The 25,939-nt window shown below is 54.9% G+C and overlaps 1 protein-coding gene across 1 annotated transcript; it reads left to right on the plus strand.

Annotated features, from left to right (window-relative positions):
- Nucleotides 1-174: 174 nt before the first annotated feature.
- Nucleotides 175-24,041, plus strand: ATG4B (autophagy related 4B cysteine peptidase). The gene is given in 14 exon segments (XM_044242040.1): nt 175-305; nt 307-341; nt 8,415-8,516; nt 8,649-8,720; nt 10,514-10,612; nt 10,978-11,079; nt 11,706-11,778; nt 15,205-15,284; nt 18,334-18,527; nt 19,066-19,144; nt 19,426-19,571; nt 20,817-20,873; nt 21,265-21,358; nt 22,395-24,041. Coding segments are annotated over 14 exon segments (1,323 nt in total). The 5' UTR covers nt 175-189; the 3' UTR covers nt 22,469-24,041.
- Nucleotides 24,042-25,939: the final 1,898 nt, after the last annotated feature.

The following is a 25,939-nucleotide window of genomic DNA, read 5'->3' on the forward strand; positions in this document are numbered from 1 at the left end:
AGATGGCCGCGCCGGCGGCCGGGGCGCTCGGCGGGTTAGCGTGCCCTCCCCGCGGCCCCACCGCCCGCCCGCGTCTGCCTTCGCAATCCCCACGGGTCGCTGTCGGGGTGCCCGGAGCTAATGGGCAGGCCGCCAGGAAGCCGGGCGCGCGGGCCCAGCCCTGGGCTTTGGGCCTCGCCGTACGCCAAGATGGCGGACGTGCACTTCCTCCCACACTTCCGGCCCCGCCCGCGCCCGCTAGGCCCGGATTGGCCCCGGCAGCGGCCCGTCGCGTCGCGCTGCGGAACCGTCGGAGCGACGCCGCTGCTCAGTCGGCTGCGGGAGAGGGAAGATGGACGCAGGTGAGGGCCCGAGCGGGCGCAGGGCTACCGGCGGGCGACGCCCTCCTGGCCCCTCTGCTGCCTGGGCCTTGCCCAGCGCGACGTGGATGCGGGCTGGCCGCGGGGCCGCGGGGCCGCGGGGCGGAGCCGGCCCCGGCGCGGAGCGGGGCGGGGACGGCGTCCGTGGGAAGGCCGGCGCGGGTCTGACAGTGGGCTGTCTGCGTGTCTCGGCGCTTTTTCAGGGCCACCCGCAGCGCCCGGGCGCCCGGTGACAAGCCCAAGGCCGGGGCGGACGAGTAGGGGCAGCGCGCTGTCCGAGACGGGCGGGGGGGTGCCGGGCGGAGCTAGCTCCAGAACCGGCGGCGGGAGAGTGCTGTGCCTGCCGCCAGCCCACGCCCCAAACGTTAAGGAATGGAAGCTCTTTAACTCTTTGGAAGTTACATCGGGAGCCTGGTGGCGAGAAACGTGCTCCCAACACTCACAGAACACGCAGCCTTTTTGGAAATTTTTTACTTCAGTGACCAGTACATCATGCAAGCTTCCTTTTCGTGAAGAGAGAAACTGGATTCATGTCGTCATATCTTAACTTCTTGGGGTCCTGATGCGAAGTATGTGGCGGGTGGGAGGGCGTATGTGTGCGTGTGTGCCCGTGTACACGTGGGGATATGTGCATGTGTGGCTCTCTGGACTGTCTCATTGTGCTTTTGTTCCAGCGGGGACATCCCTTACGTGTTGCCGGCAAACTGTTCTGGATCTTTGTTCAGTAGCCTTGAAAGTGTTCTGACACCGGCTCTCTCGTCCCCCACCAAGGGTGGGGACAATCTTAGTCCTTTCATTACTTGTAGGGAGTGATTTGCCTTCAAGCACCTCCCCGTCCCCCACCGCCATCTGATGTAATTCCACCTGTCATCCTGGATAGCTTTGTTTGCTTTGTCTTTTTTCTCATGGCAGGGGCAACTTAAATTTGCGGAAATCTCAGTGTGGAAACTGGAATGCAGACGTGTATGGCCAGTATTTCAGTGACTTGTGGCATCTGGCTGGAGCAAACAGTAGTCTTGACTCCCAAAGAAGCATGTTAACCAGATTGTGTTTTGTGAAGTTCGTTTAAAAAAAAGAAACCACAGAGAGTGTTTTGCTGTTTCCTGGGGAAATGGGATGGAGAAAGGAATAGAAATATTTATCTGTTTTCTTTGAAGTTATCACTGCTGGGATACTTCAGACTTCGTAGGAGAGACTTGGGTAAGATGGAAAACACAATTCTGTGTTGGTTATATTAGCTTAAAAAATGGAAATCATCATGTTGAAGTTGAAGTGTATTTCAGAGTAGGAAAAAAGTGTTTGCATTTGAAGGCCGCTGCTGCTGCTGCTGATAAAACATATGATCCATGGACGCTGTGATGGAGAAGTTTTCCTGACAGGATGCTCTACATCTTTTTAGGATTCATTAATGGTGCAGCCTCCTCTGATCCTGTACTCCTTACAGACTCTGCCTTCTTTGACCAAGTCTTGGGCAGCTCCTAGTTGTTTTTATAGTGATCCATTCAATAAACTACATTTGTTATTGAATGAGAGGTTTGTCTTGGGCATTGTTCTAGACCCTGGGGCTAGAGAAGGGAACAAAATAAACAAAAACCATGTGGTTCATGTGGGAGAGTGATGTGGGCCAAGCAAGAGGGAGTTTCAGTTATACCCGGAAAAACCAGGAAAAAAATCTCACTGCAGGCAGAAGTAAGTTTTGACCAAGACCCAAAAGCAGTGCAGGAGGAAGGGCAAGTGGGCCCTTGTGGCCAGGATGCAGCAGTTCGGGGTGAGAGAGGTAGGAGCTGAAGGCAAAGAGACAGATTTGGCCCAGTCATAGGGCCTGGTTGGGTCATAGTGAGGACTGGGGTGTTAATTTATTCTAAATGAGTTGGTGAGTCTTTGGAAGGTTTTGAGTATAGCAGTAATGTGACTGGACCTATGTTTCACAGACTGGCTCTGGCTGCTCTGTCCAGAACATACTACATGTCCTGCAGAGGGGCAAGGGCAGAAACAAGGAGCCCGGTTAGGAGGCTGTTGCAGTGAGGCAAGTGAGAGGCCACGAAAGCTTAGCTCAGGGTGGAGAGAGGAGGTTGACTTCTGGATGTATTTGAGGGTTGAGACGTCAGGATTGTGTATAGGCTGGAAGTGATGGGTTGAGGGGAGGCACGGAGAGGGAGGAGTTGAAGATGGTGCTGAGGTTTATGGCCTGAAGTGAGAACCTCTGGTGGGGAAGACTTTGGGGGTCTTGCTTGGTGGGGGAGCTGTTGGTTTTGTACGAGCGGACTGTTGTTAGACATCTTTGTTGTGATGTCCAGGGAAGCTTAGGGCCCACAGGCCTGGAGCTGAGGGCGTCGGCCTGACTTGAAGTGGAAGTGTGTGGAAAGCTGCTTTGGATGAGTCCCTGAGGGTCTGAGAGGAGGAGAAAAGAGAAGGGGCCCAGGAGGGGCACCCAGGGCTGCTGGCTGGCATAGACAGGTCCAGAAGGTGCAGATGGATTGCAGGCTGGTTGTGTTCTCCACCAAGCCCCCAGCACTGTGTGTGAGAACATACTCTGGGCTCAAGAGGCTGGTGGGTGCCCTCAGTTAAAACATGGCTGTGCTGTCCGTCCCTGAGGACAGAGCCATATCTCAAGCTTGCATCTCCAGGGTTTCAGCTGTGTCTGGCATGTGGTTGGTAATTGAGGAAGCAGAACTTGAATTAATGTCAACTAGGTATTCCTGCACTACAAGGACTTCAGTTTAGAAAGTCTCTTAGTGTATAAGGTGGCAGTGGTGTGAAGGGGCTGCTGAGCCCTGCAGGGCAACAGTGTGCTCAGTGTGGTGTTCTGTGCAGTATGCTTACAAGTGCAGTGTTTTCTAGGTCTCTGGTGTAGCTGACCTTCTGGGCGCTTTTCCTTTCTCTTCCTTACTTTTCATTCAGAACTGAACTGCCAACACCTTCATGAAAATTAAAAAGTAACTACTTGAAAACCTGTTATTCTAAATTTAAACATTTTCCTTTTTTTTTTTTTTTTTAAAGATCTTATTTATTGGGACGCCTGGGTGGCTCTGTTGGTTGGACGACTGCCAACCAACTGCCAACGACTGCTCAGGTCATGATCCCGGAGTCCCGGGATCGAGTCCTGCATCGGGCTCCCGGCTCCATCTGCTTCTCCCTCTGACCTTCTCGCTTGCTCTCTCTCACTGTCTCTCTCTCAAATAAATAAATAAAATCTTCAAAAAAATTAAAAAAAATCTTATTTATTTAGTTGGTGGAGGAAGAGAGAGAAAGAGCAAGCAGGGGGAGCAGCAGGGAGAGGGAGACGCAGACTCCCTGCTGAGCAGGGAGCCCAGTGCGGACTGTATCCCAGTACCCAGGATCATGACCTGAGCGGAAGGCGGATGCTTAACCGACTGAGCTCCCCAGCATCCCTATACATAAACATTTTCTAAAGGAAAGGCGAACCCTTCTTTTGATTTTATTTACGAAGCATTATCTTTCAGAAGCTATAGGTGGTTGAGGGAATATCTTTGAAAAGTGATGCTTTTTTCTGCCAGATTAATAATATTAAAATGTTTGTTTCTAATGGAATTGCCATGCTATTAAAGGGCTTTCTGCTTCCTCTTGTGGGTGTGGTCAGAGACCTCTTGGAGGAAAATGTGGAAAATCAGGTGTCTGGGACCCAGGTGACCAAATGAGGGAGAGTGCCTCTGAAACAGCATCAATTCTTACATTGGCCAAAATCCGTCAGTCTTGCTTGTCCTCTGTGTCCTCTTAGTGGAAGTTAAAACCATTTCCTGGAGTCTGGAGACTGGCATTATTTTTGAGATTTGATCTCTTTTCACTCAGGAGTATGTGAACTGCACATATGATTTGATACCATGTATGGTGATGATGAAATTATTCTGAGTCCTAATTAATTTGGGGTGACCCTGTCTGGGAAGGATGCAGAATTTGCTGGCCTCCAGCCCCTGTGAAGCTGGTCAGTCTGAGCAGAGAGTTGGAGGTGAGTCTGAGACTCCTCTGTATTGGGCAATCTGTGCAGATGTAACTGATTGTGAAATTTAGTTTTAAAATAGAAAAGTACTAGTTTTTCTATTCAGCTGTTTTCTGACCTGGTGTTCTGTAATGGTTTTTGTTCTACACAAGTATTAATATGTGTTTTGACTAAATTAACACTGACGATAAGAGGGGTGTTGTGTAGAGGGCAAGGGAGAGTTAGTTTCATTTTATAGATAACGAGGCTTGGGATACTATGAAAAGGAGGATGAGGAAGTGCTGGAAACCATTGCTGGGTGCTGCACACGTGGTTGGAACCTGGCCCCGGCCTTGTGTTCCCGTCCCACGGGCAGAGCAGCAGCTGTGTCCCACCTTGTGGCAGGGGGACCAGGCCCGTGCACCCTACAGCTAGGAAGTGGGCTCTTCTGTCTCCAAAACCAAATCTTCATAGAACTGAAAATTGAGTGTCAGGAGTGAATGGTATTTTTGAGAGCACCATTGGGGAGTGCGGCCCAGAAGGTCCGGGAGCTTGGTGGTCTGGTCTAATGCAGGGGGCCTGCGCTGAGTGAGCAGCCTCTGTCCGCAGGAGCCCTGAGGGCATTGGGGCGGTGGCATTAATTCCAGGTGTCCTGTCCCTTGCTGCAGGTGGGGCTGGGCAGAGCCACCGAAGGCCAGTCAAGACTTTCTGCTGGTTGTATGGGGATGAGAAGTCTTCTTCACTTGCTTTCTTGATCGGAACTGCTGCGGGTCTGTGGGACTCTGTGTGCTCATTTACCAGGGCGGAAACCTCAGGACATTGAGCTAGCTGGTGAGGTGTCACCGATGGCTGGCTTCTGCTCCTGAAAGCCCAGGCTTGGGAGGCAGGCTTGTTGGCTACATTCAGCTTCAGTGAGTTAGACCATGTATTTGGGTGAGTTTCCTGTGTGTGTTGCACTGGGTGCTACACCTGTTACAGAACGCGGAGACTGGTCTTCCTTGTGCATATTGTGGCACCACGAACTTACCTATTCCAGTGACTCCCAGGGAACCCCACCCCAAAACATGCTTACTATTGCCCAGCGTGGGGCAAAGCTTTTCACGTTTCATCACACTGTCTCTGAGGGAAACACAGCTATTCTCCTCTTACCAGTGAGAAAACTGAGGCACAGTAAGGTCTCCACCAAGTGAGGGTTAGACTTTGGGCTGCCCACAGTGGGGGCTGTGTTCACTGGTCGTGATGGACATACACTCCATGCACAGCGTCCCCGAGGACCAACAGGAACACAGTCCCTGTCTGAGGAAGTTGCCGGGCCATGGGGTAGCTGTGTCTGCAGCCAGTTCCAGAGACACACGGGACCTGCACCCAACAGAAGCAGGATTCAGGGGGAGTGGCTCGGATGAGCAGTCAGCTGGAGGGGCAGAGGTAGAAGGAGCAGTGATGTGAGGTGCTTGGGGGACATAGGGGCATGGGAGTCACCCACAGGTGACATATGTGTACCCTCACTTCGAGGCCCCTGCTACTCTAGTAAGAGCTGGGGTCACTTCCTGGTAGTTTGTTCCTTTGCTTGGAACAAAGTGTGTGTGTCTCCTTGCATGGTTTTGGCTGATGCCATAAAGAATCTGAGGCCACACAACCCATAATTTGGTTAGCTGTTGTATAAAATTTGGTGATAAAGTGTTAACTTAATAGAACACCTCTTATTTTTTCCCTCTGAAGTTGGCTTGGTTGCCTATAAAGTTTGCTAGTAAACCTAAGAAGTACGCCTGCTTTGCGTTTTGTTACCTCTCTACTTCAAAGGCGTCCCAGCTTTGATATGGGGCTGTGGTCCTGTGACAAGTGCTGTGCCCCTGTGGCACAGAGTGCACACGAGATACTCACCCACAGCGCTTGGTAGCCTTCCAGGATTGGTAGCAATCTCTGCATCGTTCGTTCACGGTGGTGGCCTTCGAAGGGTCCTGGGCATCAGTAGGGCAGGAGAGTCAAGGTTGTTTGCATCTTTTTTCCTTGAGAGTAAATGTTTTGGTTTGAATCTACATGTCAGTTAAAGCCCAGGGGTCCTAAAATAGAGAAGTAACAGAAACACCATGATGTGCGCAGCTACTTGAGATCATGGAACTTGAATTCACTTGAACGTAGCATTGATAATCATGGGCAGAAACAAGTAATCTTAGGTAGAAGGAGGGGGAGAGAAACCTGGACTCTGATTGTCCCCAAGCATAGAGCAGTGTGTTTGGTGTTGAGGAAGCACAGGCAAGTTGGACACACTGAGCAGAGCCCTTGAGTGAAGCTGGGTGGGTCATAGCTTCCAGCACCCACTGTCGTGCTCAGGCATCCTGGGCAGCACAGCTGGTTCTAGAAGCAACAGGACTGCCCTGACGCTGTCAGGTTTCAGGTGAAAAGAAGAAAAGGCAGAGCTGGATCTGGGCTCCTGACAGCCAGAGAATTGTTGAAGTAGCAAATGCAGGGTCTTTGATTTCTTTGGATGTCTTTGTTCATGGAGCATTGCTCACCCAACCCTGGGCCTGGGAATTAGCTGTGCGCCCAGTCTAGTCTTTCGGGTGCAGTAAAATTGTATGGCTTTGAACCTGCAGTTCTGTGTCCTCAGCATTAATGACCCAGGCTGACCTTGGCGCCCCTCTGTCTGCCAGCTTGGGTGTGCGCACCTCATGGGAAGGGTTTCATGGATACTCTGCAGCTGCACTAGGAGGGCATCCTGTTATTTTTTTCCCCCCATTTTATGAATAAGGATGTTTCTACACTGAGGGGTCAAGGGGCCCAAAGAATCTAGAAGCTGGCATTGCTTGAGCCAGGGTTGGACCTCACTGCAGGCATTAGGGCCAGCACTGTGCACAGCACAGAAGGACACGCAGGGATGCTCACGCAGGGTATGTCAGGAGCACCCCGACAGGGTGCGGGAGTTACCGATGGCCTGGACATCTGTGCCATGGGGTGCTGTGGGACCATCAGATGTTTGCTGGAGCTCTGTGTCTATGTGGACTGACCGTCATCGTTGAGAGAATAGAGACAAGGAAATCACAGGTATGGTATGGTTTCCTTCACCAATCTATGCAGAGACTTCTGGAAGGAGATTCCTTGCTAGGTATGAAGCTGCAGATGATTTTTTTAATAATTTTTTTTTTAGTCTTTGGGTTTTTGAAAATTAATACATCGTTGTTACCAAAAGGTGGGGCTATTGTCAAAAAATAAATTCAGTTGTGGGAGAAACTACTATAATTGATGTTCCAAAGTTCTCTGGGCAGTTTGCAGGTGAGGGCACTAGTGACTAGGTACCATTGAGGCTTGAGCGACAGCAGGTGAGAACTGTGTGTTTAGGGTTCTGTGAGGAGCAGTTGAAGAGCTGGGGGACCCAGGATACCCTGTGCCCCTTGCCTCGCAGGTGCTGGTCTGTGCTCTGCTGAGTCTGGAAACCGTGTAGAGAGGTTTTCCTCAGTCGGCTTCCAAGGACAGAGAGGGACACTGGGCCTCTCTGGCTTCTTAAATGAAATAGCACAGGATGAAATGGTGCACAGGTCTTGTGAGCTGCATGCACAGCCACCTTCTTAGGAGGTGAGAGCTGGTGGCCATGCTCTTCTAGGAGCATCTTGAAGCAAAAACAGCTACAGGGAGTCTCGGGGACTTTGCAGAAGGGTGTGTCTGTTTCTGAGGGGTTGTGTCCCACCCAGGAATAGTACCTGTCCCTCCATGGCTGGTTGTCACCATCCCCAAGCTTGTGTTTCTTGCCCTGAAGTCCCTGCCTTCCCCTTGGTCTCTGGACACCTGCTCCAAGGGGACGCTGACTCCACCTTCTGTTCAGCTTGCACGCTGAGATGCAGTGATTACTTTTGTTCTGTAGGTTTAAGTTTAAAACCAGTACTGAAGTCAGGGGCTTCCTGCCCTGGGCCTGGCACCGTTGGCCTCACCCTCGTGTCGGCTGGAAGGCGGGGCTCGGGGGCTGCTGCCCTGTTGCTTACAGTTGCTTTGTCTTTGGTGATTGTCACTGCCCTGCCGAGACACAGAGTTACACGGAGTCCTTTACGTGGAAATGCTGGAAATGATCTTTCATATTGTTTTATGAAATGATAAAAATGGGATCAATGTGTGTTTGGTTTCAATAGCTACTCTGACCTACGACACTCTTCGATTTGCTGAGTTTGAAGATTTCCCGGAGACCTCAGAGCCTGTGTGGATACTGGGTAGAAAATACAGCATTTTCACAGGTATTAGCCATGTTGGAGCCCGTTGTGCTCTCATGTTGGGGGAATAAAATAATAGTTATCTGTTAACTTCCTGTATCATATGATCTACAAAGTTAAGGCTGTGTATGTTTTCTGCTTTTAAACAATCCCTAGAAAAGGATGAGATCTTGTCCGATGTGGCATCCAGACTTTGGTTTACATACAGGAAGAACTTCCCAGCCATTGGTAAGTATGCTGTCGGCTACCACGCGTGCTAATAGATACAGGGTTTATAAGTAGGACAGGTCGGACGCATAATATTGTGGGATGCCCGGTCCTTGTCACTTTATCTCTGATGTCACGGCGACCCTAGTGACTTAAGCCAGCTGAGGTCTTGCCCCTCATGTGGCAGAATTAGGATCTAAACCCAGGAATCCTGATTCTCCCGAGGGCAGGGATTTTTCTGACTATTGGTCCTAGTTTCTTACTGGGATCTCAGAGTCAGGATAATGAGTCACAAGTAGCATTTCAAAGTGAGAGCAGAATGGAGTGTGGAGTCGTGGGTTTCCACAGGCAGGCAGCGTGTGGCTTCAGGAGGCTTCATTGTGTACGTTGGAACAGTGTCCTGGGTCACAGTTGTCTCAGTGCGCTTCAGACTGTAGGCCCAGGATATCTGGAGGCCACTGCTCCGCGTCATCACCTTTTCTGCGGTGTCCCGCACTTAGTTGCAGGGAGACCTGAAGGGCCGCTTGGATGTGCCTTGTCTTCACATTGCACCGATGTAAGTCCCATTTAGAGTCCTGGCCCTGGAGGTGGACGGGGAGGGGCCCCAGCTCTCAGCCTAGCTTTGTCAGTTGGAGAACCTGAGACCAGAGGGTCGGCACCAGGAGGCTGCAGCCTGTCTCCATCAGGCCCCGCCCAGAGTTGCGAGCCTGGGTTCTCTGGAAGGGAGGGGCATGTACGGCTGCAGGGTCGTGACGGGGAGTGCTGTGGGGTAGGGAGACTAGACCAGTGCCACCACAGGCCACCTAACAATGGCATTTGTCTGCTTTGCTCCGGGATGCCAATTATGCCACAGGTGCTGTGCTCAGCCCTGGAGACAGGGAAGCACCTGGTCATGGAGGTGTGCTGGGCACTGGTGCGGGGACATCGCTGTCCTGCAGGTCGCTGTCTGCACAGAGCGGGGCCGGGCTTAGAGGAGCCATGTAGTGTTTGGGAACATCCTTGAGGAGCAAGGTGCCTGCCACTAAGGGCCCACATAGTCTCTCCTTCCCAGCCATGGGGAGATGGCTGGCAGGTATGGCTGGTGGGTATAGGAGTTGTCGCATGCCCCCAACTCTGCCCCTTGGGGCGTTTGTAGGAGGGGCTACCTCTGGTGGCACTGCAGGGAAGTATGGGGTCTGCTGGGGCTGCCGCTCCGAGGGCTGGCCCTGGCTTCTCTGCTCCCGCGCCGCCTCGCACCTCTCGCCTTGCTGGGCCTTTGGACATTGGGATGTCTCCTGTCGTGCTGGGGCCAGTCTCAGAGTACCCGCAGAACTCTAGAGCCCAGGATGGGTATCCTCTGGGCCCTGGCAAGGGGCATGACTTGGCTGGGCTCCAGGGCGCGTGTGCTTGAAGTGCTGAGGGCTATCACCGGCCTGCCCAGGCTTGTGTTGCCGCCCTCCTGCACACAGGCCAAGCTCCCAGCAGATGCAGCTTGGCTCTTCCGGTGCATGGAGAAAGGTCGTCCTTCCTGAACTTGGACTTTCCTCGATTACTTGTGAGACTTAGTGTGTTCCACATGTTTTCCAGACAATCTAATTCTCTGTGACAGACTAACTGTCATGTATTTTGCCACTTTCAAGGGGTTGGCAGGACGTGTCATTGCCCAGTAAATGTGCACTTGGCATGATCAGGTTCTAAACGGCCTGTCCTCTGAGACGGAGCTGACGCGGCATAGGGCTGATCCCAGCATACTAGGACCAAGTCCTCTTGCCAGTGGACTCCTGAGCTCCTGGGCCATCTGACGGCGAGGGCTCTGTCTTTATTCACCATGACAGGGGGCACTGGCCCCACCTCGGACACAGGCTGGGGCTGCATGCTGCGCTGCGGACAGATGATCTTTGCCCAGGCCCTGGTGTGCCGCCATTTAGGCCGAGGTGAGTCACAGCCTCTTGGAAGCCAACAGGACTGGGGGGCTAGGTTACCCACTGCATGCAGACTAGCGTTCAGGGTTTTCTTGAGCGGCAACCCACAGGTTTTCATTGATTTTTAAAAAGTGACATTAAAGAATATCGAACATTCATGTTTTAGAAGTGATCTTTATATCACTGAAACCGTTTTCTGTTCTGTATGGGTTTATCTTGATGGGTTAGCATGTATGCGTTTGGAAATCCTAGAGAATTTAGCTTTTAACTTTAGAAAGGTTCAGAAAAGGGTATCATCTGTGGCTTGGGTGTTTTAGAAATGTAAAGGCTTCTTTCTCCTCTTTTGGTAAAATTGAATTTCTGCATCTCTCCACTAGATTGGAGGTGGACCCAGCGGAAGAGGCAGTCTGATAGCTACTTCAATGTCCTCAATGCGTTCATCGACAGGAAGGATAGTTACTACTCCATTCACCAGATAGGTGGGAGATTGCTAAGTGCGTCAGGCCCTGCTGCTTAGAGCAGGTCAAGTCATTGGTTTCCCCCGAGCGCTTCTCTGGTTTCGGGTGTGTGAGGCGTGAAGCTGTAGGTCCCTCTGGCTGTGGCCACCGGGGACTGTGGCATGGACCAGGCCAGCTCAGACCCCGGGCCTTGCCGTGGCATGGTTGGGGGTTGGGGGGGTGCATGGCCACAGTGTGGTGCAGGCTGCTCATTGCGGCAGCAGTGCGGGTGGGACAGCATCTCCAGGGGTCATCCCTCTCTGCCCATCACTAAGTGTAAATGCTCCTTTGTTTTGAGCATCATGTCCTCACTTACAGAAGGAAGTAAAGCTCTAGCTTTGATTCATTGAATTTCCTCTATCCTACTCCTTATTGAAGGGCTGGTATCTTGGCTTATAGTGAGGGATGACCCTTGAGGTGGCCTCTCTCCCTCTTGGAGAAAGTGTTCTGGAGTCTGTCAGGAGCGCCTGCTGGAGGCGGGGAGGAGGCGTGCCAGTCCAGGCTTCCTGTGGAGTGTTCCTGCTGCTATGTGCTGCTGCCAAGATGAGCCTCTTCTAGGGGCGGGACGGGGGGAGGCACATGTCACTAATCTCATCTGTTTCCTGCAGCACAAATGGGAGTTGGCGAGGGCAAGTCCATCGGCCAGTGGTACGGGCCCAACACTGTTGCCCAGGTGCTCAAGTATGTGCCAAGCCCTATCCTTCCCATTTCCTTGGGGTGGCGTGAGCATGACCTGTGGATTCAAACTCTCCTGAGTCTGAGGGGTCTTTTATACTTCCCCTCATGGCCCTCCTGAGAGTCCTCGGAGGTGGTCATGTCCTGTGATGTTTCCTCATAGAGGAGTGTTGTCATCCAGAGAGTGCCTGCTGGATGGGGACTCTGTGTCTGTTACATGGACCCATCCACAAGGCTGGAGGTTGAAACTGGTCTGGAGTAACAGCAGTCCGGTGTGGGTGCCATGGGCCTCGGCCTCTGTGCCGACTTTCTCCCCGCAGTGGACTCTGTGGCTTTCCTTCCACATCCAGACTCAAACCTCTGTCCCCTGCTCCTTGTAACCCAGGCTCCCTGCTCCTGGTGTCTGAACCTACCCCTTCTCCCTTTCCCCACAACCCACAGTTGCAGTGAAGGGCTGCCCTGTCCACGTGGCCTCTCTTGGCAGGTTGCTGGGGACCTGCCAGAGTGCTACTTTCTTTTACAAATCCACCTTCCTCAAGTCTGCCCATGGTCTCTCTGTCCCCTCACCCTGCCCCCCCCCATTTACTCAGCCCCTACCACATGCCCCTAAGAGCCCTGGGTCCAGCCCTGCACACCTTGGAAGCAGAGTCTTTCTGCACGGTCAGTCTCCCTGTGTGGTCAGTGTGTGTGGTCTGCGTGTGTAGTCCATGTGTGTAGCCTGTGTGTGCCTGCATGAGTTGTCTGCATGGTCTGCGTGGACTGCGCACGTGGTCTGTGCATATGGTGTGGCTGCACGGCCTGTGTGTGTGGTCTGTGTGCATGTCTGCACGTGGGGTCTGCCAGTATGATCTGTGGGCTTTTGCTGTCCCCAGTTCTGCTCTGAAGCAGCTCCTTCGAGGTTGCTGTCCATCTAGTCCCTTCCCAATGCCAAGATTTGGTCCTCTGTTTACTCAGTTGTTCGGCAGGTGGCTCTTGGTGCAGATGTTCTCTCTAGGAAACCCTGGGTGGTACAGTCATGCTCTTTGGGCCCTGCTGATGGTCGATGGCTCCATGGTCGTCTCCCCTCCAAGAGCATTGCGGGGCTGACTTGGCCTTAGGCCGCTTCTCTTTTCTGCCAGCAGCAGTGTGAGCTGTGGTCTACAGGGTGCAGTTTTCAGAGTCAACCCCCCCCCCCCAGTGCTGATTTGTGCCCAGACTCGGGTCCATATACCTACTCAACAGTACCCCGGAGATGTCCGAGGGGCATGTCAGCCTAACAGCCAGAACCAGAAGCTGATCCTTCTCCCTGTCCCCGGCCTGTTCGTTCTACAGGGAATGTCAGTGCTGTCCTTCCAGGAACTCAGAAAAAAAAACTGGGGTCATGCTGGGTTTTTTTTTTCAACGCACCCCATTCATTTGGGTCTGGACTCTAACCAGTGCTTGTTACCTCCCTGTCCTCACCACGGTCCAAAACCCTTTTCTGCCTCCTTGTTGGTCTTCCTTTTCTTTTCGATGTCCTCGAGGCTCTTTTAAAATACAAATAGGTGTTAGGGCACCTGGGTGGTTCCATCAGCTAAGCATCTCGCCCTTTTTTTAAAAATAAAGATGATTTATTTATTTATTTATTTATTTGAGAGAGAGAGAGAAAGCAAGAGAACGAAAGAGAACATGAGTGAGGAGGAGGGGAGAGGCAGTGGGAGAGGGAGAAGCAGGCTCCCTGCTGAGCAAGAAGTCTGATGTGGGGCTTGATCCCAGGACCCTGGGATTGTGACCTGAAGCCGAAGGCAGTGGCTTAACCCACTGAAGCTCCCAGGCGCCCCAAGCATCCGGGTCTTGATTTTGGTGGGATCGAGCCCCTCACTGCCAACATTGGGCCCTGTGGTTGGTGGGGAGTCTGCTTGAGATTCCCTGCCCCCCCCCGATGCTGTACTTGTGCACATACTCTGTCTCTAAATCAATGAGGGTTTTTTTAAGATTTATTAGAGAGACTGAGTGTGTACACGTGGGTGGGGAGCAGAGGGAGAGAGTGAAGCAGACTTCGTACTGAGTACAGAGCTTACCATGGCACTTGATCCGAGGAACTGAGATCATGACCTGAGCCAGAATCAGGTGCTTAACCCACTGAGCCACCCAGGTGCCCCTAAATCGATAAATCTTAAAAAAGTAAGATAAAAATGAAATACCAATAGGTGTTGGGATGCTTGTGTGGCTCAGTCAGTTAAGCATCTGCCTTTGGCTCAGGTCGTGGTCCTGGGTTCTAGGATCGAGTTCCACATCAGGCTCCTTGCTGAGCAGGGACCCTCCTTCCCTAGAGGTCTGCCACTCCCCCACTTATACGTGCACTCCTGCTCTCTCCCTCTTTCTCTCTCACAAATATGTATAATCTTTAAAAAAAAATACCAATAGGTGTCATCTTCATAAAATACATGGTGGCTGTCTGCCCCTTTTCTACTAGAACCGTCCTGGGGCTTCCCAGATGACTCCAGGGAAGGCTGCAGGTGTAGACATGGCTCTGCCTCCCTATCCGGCTCTGTCTCCATCGCTTTCTCCTGTGCTCAGTCCCAGGCACACTGTACCTCGTGCTCCTTGCACACGCCTTGCCCAGGGCCTTTGCACCTGCTGCAGCCTTCCCCCAGCATCAAGGCCTTCTTGCACCTGCACTGGTAGTGCCCCAACTACTGCTCTGTTGTCTGCTGTGCTCACCACCCACTGCCTGCCTCTTGTTTGGACTGTCCGTGTCTTGGAGGGCTGCTTTGTGTCTTGTGTGTCAGTGGGTTTCACCGCTGTACCTGGCCCTCAGCAGGTGTGAGAGTGAGTCAGCTGGTAGAGTGTTGCATGTGTTCCCCTGGGCACCAATTTGGCCTTCCCATGGGGAGGGGCTCTATGTGGCCCTGACGCCCTGCGCCCCTCACGGGTGTCCCCAGATGAACTAGGTTCTCCCATTAGACTTGTGGTTGTCGCTCGCTTGTCTTGCAGAGGCTCAAGCTTTTGGATGCTCTCTGCTGCCAGTTACTGTTGTTAACTGTAGATCTCTCTGTGGGGCTTGAGCTGCTTGTCAGCCTGTCACTTTCGGGGTGAGGTGGAGCAAAGTGTGAAGGTGCAAGGGGCATGAGGATGCTGGGCCTGCTTGGGCTGGCAGAAGCCGTGGTATAGCTGAGACAGGGTTTGTGCTCCCTTCCCCAGGAAAGAACGCCCTGCAGCCAGGGCTCCTGTGCAGGGACCCTGTCCCCATGTGGCAGCTGGACGTAATGGAAGCAGCACTGGGCCCAGGTGGGAAGAAGCAGGCCGCAGCCTTGGCTTTCTTCTCATCTGCAGCCCTGAAGGTCTCAGCTGTGATCTTTCTCATCTGCAAACCTGCGGGAGCATTTGCTGCCCTCTCCTTTACTTGGCCCATGGAAGTGAGAGGTCTTTGAGTTGTGAAGGCTTACTGGTGTGTCCTCTCTTTTCTGTTAGGAAACTGGCTGTTTTCGACACCTGGAGCGCCTTGGCAGTCCACATAGCCATGGACAACACGGTGGTGATGGAGGACATCAGTAAGTGAATGAGAGCTCAGGGGCTGTAGCCGGTGGGACTCAGGGAGCGGCTCCCCGGCCCACGGAAGGCCCTTGAGTGGCATGCAGGTCGGTGCCCTGTTACATGGCCAGGGGATCCCTCATTCTCATCCATTGTACAATAGGCTTAGGGGATGGGCCCGGACTCTCTGCAGAGCTGGGTTATATTGTACCTCAACTTGCCATATCCGCGTTGCCAGAACTTGTTCAGGTGTGCTGGATTAGTCTTTCCCTGGCACCATGCTCCGCAAGGAAAGGCAGGAACAGCTTTCAGCTGTACTGTCTCTAGCCAAGGTGTAACAGGAAGCATAGAGGAGCATTGCTTTCTTCCTCTTCCTGGAAGGATCCGTGGGAAACTTGAAAAATCCAGGCATGCTGAAGTTTTAGTCACCGATGCTGTGCCAAGAAGGAGTGAGGGACAGGCTGCTTTCCAGAGCCTGCATTCCTGCGGGATCCAGGGTGAGGTGCGGGTTAGGGCCTGGAGGAGACTCAGCCATGTCCCCAGATGATGGCCCCTGGCTCTCGGCATCTTAGGTCATCTGTAACCATGCTATCGGAAATCAGTGCAGACCTGGTCTTGTCTGAGGAGGACTGGGTCTGTTCTGAGGAGGGCCCGGGCCTGCAGATGTAACAGTCTCATGGTTGGGGTGTGTGTGTGGCTGCACGGCCATGGTCAGGGCCCTGGAGTCCTCCCCTCCTGAGTCAGAAGCAACGAAGGCTCATCAGGGGGATGACTTAGGAGGAACAGCGTCAGTATACAACCAGCAAGGACACTGGGACAGAAACAGTGCCTGGGGTCCTGTGCATAGGTTAGTGAGGTGACTAGTAGGTGGAGGGGATTCTGAATGGCTGTGCTAATTGCTTTTGGCTTTAGAAGCCTCAGGGGGCTGGGGAGGGGATACTTAAGGCCTCAGCCAAGGCAGGTGAGCAGCCACTTTTCTAGTCTCAGCTGCGTAGGGTCACAGGTGTGGGAGAGAAGGCTCCAGTTTACCAAAGCAAAAGTTGGAGAACCAGTACTGGCCAAGCCAGGGCTGTCCCGGTGTCCGGAGCTGCTCCCTGGTAAAAGCGCGGGCTTTCCGCCTTCCCTGTTTCAGGGGAAGGGTGCTGGGCGGGGAGAGCCTTGCTGATTGAGATGTGCCCACCCTCCTTGGGGGGCCAGCCGGAACCCCCAGAGCAGCCTCTGCCGGTGCTTTCCCTGGATGGCTTTCGAGCTTCATGAGTGCAGCAGACACTGGGAAGGCCTTGAACGTGGGGAGGAGTTAGAGATGGAAGAAGACCCCGAGACAGCACTCACAGAGGTACAGCACAGGAAGCGTGCAGGGAGCTCAGACCCTAGGCAGAGGAAACTGTGGTTGGAACTTCCAGGAGGCGAGGACAGCTGACCGAGGAGGGACAGAAGGTCAGCCTCCCTGTGCTGGAGCTGGAGTTTTCAAACCTGAACGCCTCCTAGTTTTCTAAATGGAGGTTCCTCAGATATGCACTTCCAGAGTCAGAGACAGACACGGGGAAGCATCCAGATGAAGTAGTGGTAGGAAACTGCTTCTGAAGAGAGGTGGTCCTGCTGGTCTGGCTGTCTTGTTTTCCTGCTGTGGCAGGTGCTGGTGGGGCTGGGGCGGCATGCTGGGCAGTTATATGGTATGTGGCCATTGTCACGGACTGGCTTGGAGAAAGCTCGTGCATGGTGGGAATGTGAAGGGAACATGACCAAGGGACCCGTGGGTTCCTGGACGCTTGCCATGTCACTGACCACATGCAGCCTCGGTGAGTCCCCTAAGTGCAGCCGTGGGCCCTGCATCCATCATTTCTTGAGCTGATTGATGTGAGGGTCTTTGCTGGTGAGGAAGGTGTAGTTGGCAGGGAGTCCCTCCACCCCCATTCTTCATTTTCCAGCTGTGCATTCTGAGGAATTCCAGTCCCGCACTCGTGTAGCCATCGCCTCCTTCCTGTGTCCCCAGTGGTTGGTGGTCAGCACACCTGCCTTCCCGCTGCTTGGCTGGCCTGGCCCTCCCTGGTTCACTCCAGCCTGTGCTCAAGGAGCTGGGGTTGTATGTGCTTGCCACACCTGTGCAGTCTCCTCTAATCTGGAAAGTTCTCCATTTTGGTTTATTTTCCTGCTTTTTCATAGCACTGACATTTTCAAGAGGTCAGGCCCATTTGGTACAGTGAGCCACACTCTGTATTTGGTTCGTCAGGGTAGATTGGGGAGACCTCTTGGCCGAGAGCTCTGCCTGGCGGCTGTCCTCAGCACCATGGCAGGAGGCTGGTCAGTGGCATTTCCATGGGTCTCCAGGCTCAAGTCATAGCTCAGGCTGTGTCTCTGCCTCCCTGTGATTGATGGGGATTAATGGGGATCCGGGATCGATACTGAAAGTACATCGAGGATTTTTGCCTGGAATGGTGGTTTCTGTAACCATCCCTCCTGCTGGGTTTACTGGCTAGCAAGGTGGCTGGCCCACCTTGTCCTTTCTCTTCCCCAGCCTGGGGTCAGTGGTTTCTCTGAAGAGCCCTGGTTCCGTTTAGCAGGGAAAGGTATTCAGAAACCATGGCCTGGGTGCCTGCGGGGCTGGGGCCCCTGGAATGTCCCTGTCCCCACCACCAGCCTCAGGGTAGCACACTGATGGAAGAGTAGCAGTGCGCTTAGAAGATACGAGTTGTCTCCACACTGACAAGGGAGGAGCAAGGTTGTTCCTTGATGGCGTCCCAGCTGTGGGGCCAGTGCACATGCTGCTGGCATGGCCACGGTGCTGGCCCCAGTGCTGCCCGGGATGCGTGGCGGTGTGTGTTTGCTTTCATTCGAGACTGTTTCACGACGACAATTTTAAATTGAACATGTGTAGAAAACGTTTCTTTCTTTTTTTTCCTCTGTGGGTGTCAGGATTCATCTTAGACTTGTTTTCCAGATTCAGGTTGTGTGAAGCACTTGAGTTCGTTACACTTGTTTCCCTTGACTGAGTAATGACATGCTTGTTCCTTTTGGGTGAGCTTCTGTCGGCTTCTGTTCAGCGCTTGAAAGCACATCTCTGTTTTCCAGGAAGGTTGTGCAGGGGCAGCCTTCCGTGTGCGGGGGCCACCGCACTACCCACGGATTCCAGCCGGCACTGTAACGGCTTCCCGGTGGGAGCGGAGGTCACCAACAGGCCGGCACCATGGAGACCCCTGGTGCTTCTCATCCCTCTGCGCTTGGGGCTCACCGACATCAACGAGGCCTATGTGGAGACGCTGAAGGTGGGCCTTCTCGCTGACCAGCAGAGGGACCGAAATACTGCTTCTTGTTAAAACCCTGCTGTTGTCGCCATATTGGCCCGTTCTACCCTCTGACCTCTCCTTCCCCGCAACCTACCGCCCTGTGGACTCCTGGCCTCCACCTGAGTGGTCTTGACCACCTCTCCTGCTGGCCCCCATGCTCACTCTGCAGTCTCTGCTCCCCTGCCCCCAGTCCTCAGCAACACTGGTCTCAGTGTGGTGCCCCACCGCCCCGCACACCTCTCTGCCCTGTGCATGGGCGCTTTTCGCCTCTGTCCATACCTCCTCCCATAGCCCCTCACTTGTGCCTTCCACAGCCCCACCGCCTGCGTGGGGCTTTCCTGGACACAGCTGCATGGTACCTGCTGATGAAGCTCTTGGGGACCACGTCTTCTCACTCTCCATCCCCTGCCACCCCGTCAGGCCCTGGCACACGGGGAGGAGGCTGGCTTCGTATGGCACACGGGCTTGTGGTCACCAGACAGTGTGCTCAGCCGCCCGCCTCCCCTCTGCCCTGCAGCGCTGCTTCATGATGCCTCAGTCCCTGGGAGTGATCGGAGGGAAGCCCAACAGCGCTCACTACTTCATAGGCTATGTGGGTGAGTGCTGGTCCTGCTGGCAACTGAAACATCGTGAGGGTGTTGGCTTGAACCTGGGTGTCCAGTGTAGAAGCAGCACGCTTCTGTGAGAGGTCTACAGTCCTGCCCAGCCGGTGCAGGCCTCCTGAGGACACTCCTTCCCTGCAGTGGTCTGGCTCCCACCCCATCTCATGCCTGCTGTCTCCCAACGTGGCGTGTGAGCAGGTGGATTTCCACATGGCCCGTCGGAGTGGGACCCCAGTCTGTTCCCTTCCTGTTGACTTGCTCATTGTCTTTCCCAGGTGAGGAGCTCATCTACTTGGACCCGCACACGACGCAGCCTGCGGTGGAGCTGACTGACAGCTGCTTCATTCCAGACGAGAGCTTCCACTGCCGCCACCCGCCCAGCAGGATGGGCATCAGCGAGCTCGACCCATCCATTGCCGTGGTGCGTCCCCCGCTGTGTGCTGCCTGCTCCCCTGGCCATGGGAGCTCGTGGGCAGGTGGGAAGGAAGGGTCTCCGATTTTATGATTTTGTTTTCAGCGCACTGGAGGAAGTATCCTATTGATGTGGTTTCGCATGCACAGGGCACAGAAGGTTTTAATAATGTCTGTTAGCTTCTTGTGTGCGCCTGGGGCCTTCAGCCTTTGTGGTCCCCCATGGCTCCCTGGCCCTCACAGCTAGTGGCCCCCCCTAACACAGGGGCAGTCTGCTCCACTCCCTGTCCCGCATCACCTTTTTGGGTTTTGGAGTTTGACTTTGCAGTTTTTGACTTAATGTATCTGGCAGATGATTTCTAAAAATGAGCTTCTTTGCTCTGATTACAAGGTAGAATTTTGGGCTGTGATCTTAAAATGCATTTGATGGGGATGGGGGTCAGAAACACCTGGAAGGAATGGTGTCCCTCAGGGAGTGATTAACTAATAAGTCCCCGACAAGGTAGATCCTGGTCCCGAGATGGAGCTCTCTGGACCTGTGGTCTGTGTGTCTCGTGTCTCATCCTGAGGTGGGTAGCGGGTGGAGCCGTGCCTTGGAGGGTTGAATTCCTGGGGCTGTAAGCGCTGCTCCATAGTGGACCGAGGCTGGTGCTCACGGAGACCGTGCAGGCTAGAGTGGCAGTGCTTTGGGCTATGGGCATGCGGACACCAGGTAGGAGGGGTTACCCTGTCCTTGCCTGACAGGAGGAGGGCTGCATGTGGGCTCCTCAGGAGATCCTGGCTTCTTGTCTCCCAGCAGCATGTCACGCATGTGCTGTCACCCGAGCCAGGGCAGCATGGATGGTCTCTGGAGGGAGAGGGCACCCATTTCCAGGATCGCACCTAGAGTTCTGGTGGCGCCTGGAGTGTCTAGTAACATGTCCCTGGCATAGGTGCTGCGTGTGTGATGGTTCTAGCCGCGCGCCATCGCCACTGACTCTGCGTGGGACCCAGGGCTCCCCTTGTCTAGGTGCCGCTGATGGGAGGCCCACTTTTTGAGTTGTGCTGCGCCCTGTGGATTCTGGTGGCATGTGAATGGCCAGGCCATGAAACTGCACATGGCCTCCGTGGCCTGGTTGATCAGGGCGGAGGGTCGAGCTGTGGACCAAGCCCCCAGAGGAGGGCAGAGACCTAGATCTCCTGTGGCCACACTGCACTCAAGTGTGGCCAGCTTGTGTGCCTCACCGCGTGCTGCTCACGGCTGCTTCTGTTCCAGGGCTTCTTCTGTAAGACTGAGGACGACTTTGATGACTGGTGCCAACGAGTCAGACAGGTGGGTGGCAGGTCCCCTAATGTGGGTGGTGGTTACAGGAGGCTGTCTCAGGGTCTCTGGTTTGGGGTCCCGCCTCCTTTGGCACCTGGCCCTCAGCTCACAGTGTGGCTTGTGGCTTCGGCCTCGTGTGCAGAGAACATGGCCACGGAGCTTGCTGTGAGCCTTTGCAGGGCGTTTCAGATTTGCCCGTGTTGTGGCTGTGAGCAGAGGTGGCATGTGGAGTTTGGCGCCCTCTGTGTGAGCGATTGGAGACCTGATGATGCGCAGACCATTAGAGGCCACCTCCCCGTCCTTGCCCACGGCTCCCTCTGCCAGCAGTGTGATCTCTCTGGATGGGGGGCGCTTCGCCACACCCCCCACGGCTGTGTCTAACGGCCTTGTCTGCTGACAGCTGTCATTGCTTGGAGGTGCCCTGCCCATGTTCGAGCTGGTGGAGCAGCAACCCTCTCACCTGGCCTGCCCGGACGTCCTGAACCTGTCCTTAGGTGAGTGTGAAGGCCACAGGGCCACATCTCAGGTGGGGACACGGCTGTTCTGGGAGTGGTATGGTCTGTGCAATGTTCTGTCCTTTTTGCTTCGCCCAGGTCCTGTTCCAGTTGCTTTTGACTTAAGATTTGTATGAGCCCAGGATGTAAGCCTTTGGTGGTGTATATGTGGGACAGGGTGCTGCTGGATAGCCTGGGCCCCAAGTGGCAGCAGGGCACTCTGCTGCCCTGTCCTTCATCACATGTGCGATAAGCCGGCCCCCGGGACGTGGAGCCGGGTGTCCTCCTCATGTGGCCCCTTGGGTCCCTGTGAGCCGGAACGTGCCAGGCTCTCCGTGACGGTCTAGTGTCTCTACGAGGTCCAGGATGGGTGCCAGCCCTGGAATGGCAGGCCACAGGTGGGCTCCGTGTCCTGCTGCTCAGTGGCTCTAGGCTCAGGGCCTCCTCCCTCACTCAGGCCCTCAGTTTCCCTAACGTGAAGCGACTTGTGGCATACAGAGAACTGGGACTCAGCAGGCAAGCCATGCACACATCCTGTTCAGGCAGCCATCTGTCTCTGTGATGGTGACGGGACCTGTGTCCCTGTTCCTCCGAGGAGATCATGGAGGGTGGTGACTGAGCCCACTGTCTGGCAGGAACCAACAGGGAGTCAGGGGGTCTCATTGGATACTCAGGACAGATGTCCCATCAGTCCCCAGATGGTACACGGGGTGCTACTCCTCTTGGGACAGGAAGCCCTGCTCTCCCAGCCACTGCCCCTTCCCTCTGTGCTCTGCCGAGAAGCGTGTTCTGTTTCAGAAGTGCCTGTGGGATTCTCTTTCCTGCCCTCCCCTCGCCAGCTGAAGCTCCTGGCCTGCGGAGCCCCACGACCCAGGAGGGCCAGTACCTCAGCAGGGTGGTCCTGGTGTCCCCTTTTCTCCTGTTGCATCAAGGGCGAGCAGGCCACATGCAGGGTGTCGGTAGTGTGTCTCCTCGTCCCCGCCAAGCAGAGACCCCATGCCAGGCGTTTAATGAGGTATTGTCTTGTTTCTTCTAGATTCTTCTGACGTAGAACGACTGGAAAGATTCTTTGATTCAGAAGATGAAGACTTTGAAATCTTGTCTCTTTGAAAATCCTGGAGTTGGGGGACAGTCTTCACTGGCCCTTCCTGGGGGCCCCTTCCAGAGCCCGGCCCTGCCTCGGGGCGCTTGGCGCCGCCGTGTTTCATCCATCCAGCCTGCCCGTCCGCTGAATGCCCGCGCCCCATGCTGCCTCCGCCCGCGGATGGAGGACTGCCCTGTCCCGAGGGCCTTCCCGCGAGCCTGGGGACTGTGCAGGCCCGGAGGGCTCACCGGGCTCCCTGGCACAGACGAGGTGCCACCCGTGGGAAGGCCCGTGCAGCCGGGCAGGCGCTCCAGAGAGCTGAGCCGTTCGCACCTGAGAGCTCTCCCTGCGACACGGCCCACCCTGTGTTCGCCTGCTGCCTCTGCCCTGCTTCCTCCTGGGCACTCGGTTCTGGGTTTGCTTTGGAATTAAAGTCCTGTTTGAAGTTCCAAGGACATGAATTTCTGTGGGGCACGTCCCAAGTCAGGCTCCGGAGAGCTGCAGGGCGGGCGTGCACGAATGGTGCCTGCGGACTTGGTCTGGCCCTGCCCTCCAAGGCCCCTGCCCTCCGCACCGCCTGCCTGGCGTGCTTCTCAAGGGCTACCTCAGTGGGAGATCAGGCTGAAGTAGTGCGGCAGGGTTTCTCCTTCCTCTGGGGAGCAAACTAGTAAAGTGGTGGCACATGGTGGAAACCCAAAGATGTCCCCGTGCTTGGGACTCACTAGGACGGGGATGTGCCTGCTTTCCCGGAGCCGCAGGTAAAGTCCAAGTAGGCTGCATCTTTCTCATGCCGCCTTTGCGGGTCCGGGCATCCCAGACGCCCCGCGTGCTGCTGCTTGCTTGTCGTGCCAGCTTCCTCTGGGTCGGGGTTGGGTGTGGGGAGGAGCTGCTCTGGGGCCCTGGCAGGGGCGGGGTGTGCAGCCTGCTGCCATCCAGGGCCTTCCTCCTACTCACCAAGGCTTTAGGTGGTTTAGGGCCGGAAGGTAAAGCTCACAGCTTTACGATGTGAGCCTGGCGCCCCATCCCTCTTTTGTACCAGTCAGAGACATTTCCAGATCCTTCTCAGCACTAACGTCAGCACCTGCAGCCTTTAGTCCAAGTCCTCTGGGCCCAGGCTGCACCACTCCCATTCGGGTTTGCCGTCCATCTTGGAAGCCTGGCTTCTGTCCCACCAGAAGTGTAAATGGGCTGTGGGGGGCTCCGGCAGAGGCGATGGGCTGTCCCAGAGCGCCTCCACACACAGTCTCCTCCGAGCCCTGCCTGGGAGGGCGGGGCCTGAACTCATGGTCGCCCCGAGCCTGCTCGTCCTGCCCACATAAGCGACTTTCTCTGTTTTGTTTTTCCTGTTTCTTGTGCCCCGCCGGTGAGGTGCAGTTGGGGGAACAGGGAAGGTTGGCTGGTTTCCACTCCTCCAGCACTGCATTTCTCTGACGAACATGTGCTGCTGCTGGTACGAACCAGGGACGCAGGCGATGGCCTGACCCACAGAGAGCTTTGTTTCGTGTTTTGAAAAAGGCTTACTGAAGAGAATGTTGTTCATTCTTAGTAGTGTAGTTTGCAGTTCTTAATGGCAAATAATAACAGTTTCAGTAGAAAACACTTCCTTGTCTGTGTCTTGATTTTTTCTCAAGTTCTATGTGGATGTGGTTAAAGCAGGAATGTGGCCTAGGCTCCTGATGCCACCGGAGGGCTCCAGGGAGGGATCTGGTGGGGCTATGGCCTGCTCATGGCACCAGACCCACCCCACCTCCCACCCAGCCTGTGAGCGGTGATGCTGTAACTCGGCCTCGCGGTCCCCAAAATGAAGAACACAAGGGAACTTGCTTTTAGAACACACAGGATCTCCTTTAACAAGAGGCTTTGTAGAAAGTGTCCCCAGTGCAGCTAGCTTTATTTTGGTTTGTAAAAGCAGCATCCCTCCAGGTGGGCTGAGTGCTGGCTGTGAATCACAAAGGACATGGGCAAGGCCCATGGTGGGACGATCTAGAGGGGGCTGTGAGGGTCCTAAGGCAGACACAGGTGGGAAGCACTGGTTGCTTCCCAGGTGAGGAGGTCCACCTGCGTCGTGGCCTCTGGGAAACACCCATAGGAGCTTCTTGTGCTGGACCATCCTCCCTATGCAGCTGCTTTGAGCCACAGCTTTCCTGTCAGGATCCCAGAGGTCAGTGGTCTTAAGATCTCTGCAGGGCTGATTTATGCTGGAGGTTCTAGGGCACAAAGTTTGCCCTCCTTTCCCCACTCCTGGAAGCTGCCTGGGTTCCATCTTAAGCGTCCCAAAGGTGTGCCCTCTGACCTATCCTGTGGCCACCAAGGTCCCGACTGCGACTCCTGCCTCCCTGCAGGAGACCCCTGTGACTGTCGGGCCTTCCCAGACAACGTAGGAGGGTCTCTCCACCTCCCTGTGCGGCTGCTGTTCCCAGGCTCCGGTAGGACCACATGTCCATCTTTGGGGGCCATTACTCGACCCATCCCAGTGCAAAAGCCATCGGAGCTGGGGGCTCTGGACCATGTCACATACCATATGCCTGCCCCACCCACCCCCTGCCCCTGTTGGCCAGATGTTTCAAGACACATGCTGGATTCCCTGAAGAAAGCTTAAGTCTGTTGGACTGTTTTTGCCTCCAGCCTGGTTGCACCACCCACCACCTACGGGACCCCCTCTGCTCTGGCTGCTCCTCCTGAGTTCCCTCCACCTCTGACCCCACCTGCATCCTGCATCCACAGCTCCAGCTGAGCAGACTGCCCTGCCTGTGTCCTGGTCTGTGCTGGGCACCCTGGCTTACTCAGCGCCCCACCCCCCCACCCATGGCCCTGATGAGGGTGCAAGAGGCAGAAGTTCAGGGTCTTAGAAAGATTGGGCTGACACGCATTTTCCTCACAGAGCCTTGGTTGTGGGAAGTAGCACAAAGCCGGCTATAGACAGTGCTGCCAGACCAGCCCTGTGGGTGATACAGGGCCCGAGTTGGACCCCATGTGCGGTCCTTATGGTGTCTGTCTCTGTGGTGGGTCCTCTGGCTCTGACCTCACGTGTGCTGCCCACTCTGGGTGGACACCTGCGGCTAACACCTGGCCATCAGCAGGGCCCCACAGAACTGTAGCAGTCCCCTCTGTGAGCTCAGGACATGGAACTCCGTCTCCACGACTGTCCCCTCATGGCCTCACTCAAGGCTGCACAACCATCAGGCATGCTCACCTGTGATGTCCTTTGCCCCGTTCTGAGGTGCCACCTGAGGACCAGGACTGAGGGCCAGCTGCCCAGTGACCAGACCAGGAATCCCAACAAGCACAGATGCTGGCCACATGCAGGCTCTGCCCAGGCCCCACACAGAGAGCACATCCAAGCCACAGGAGAAAGCTACTGCCCTCCAGGTGGGGGATCCCTGCCTGCCCTCCATTCAGCGGTCTGCACTGCTCTGTGCTCTGGGTTCTCCAAAAGGCCAGACCAGTCAGGGTAGCTTCAGTGGGAGAGAGTGGAAACACCACCACCACACCTGTGT

This window comes from Neovison vison, chromosome 3 (assembly GCF_020171115.1).
Source record: "Neovison vison isolate M4711 chromosome 3, ASM_NN_V1, whole genome shotgun sequence".
NCBI classification, from domain to species: Eukaryota; Metazoa; Chordata; class Mammalia; order Carnivora; family Mustelidae; genus Neogale; species Neogale vison.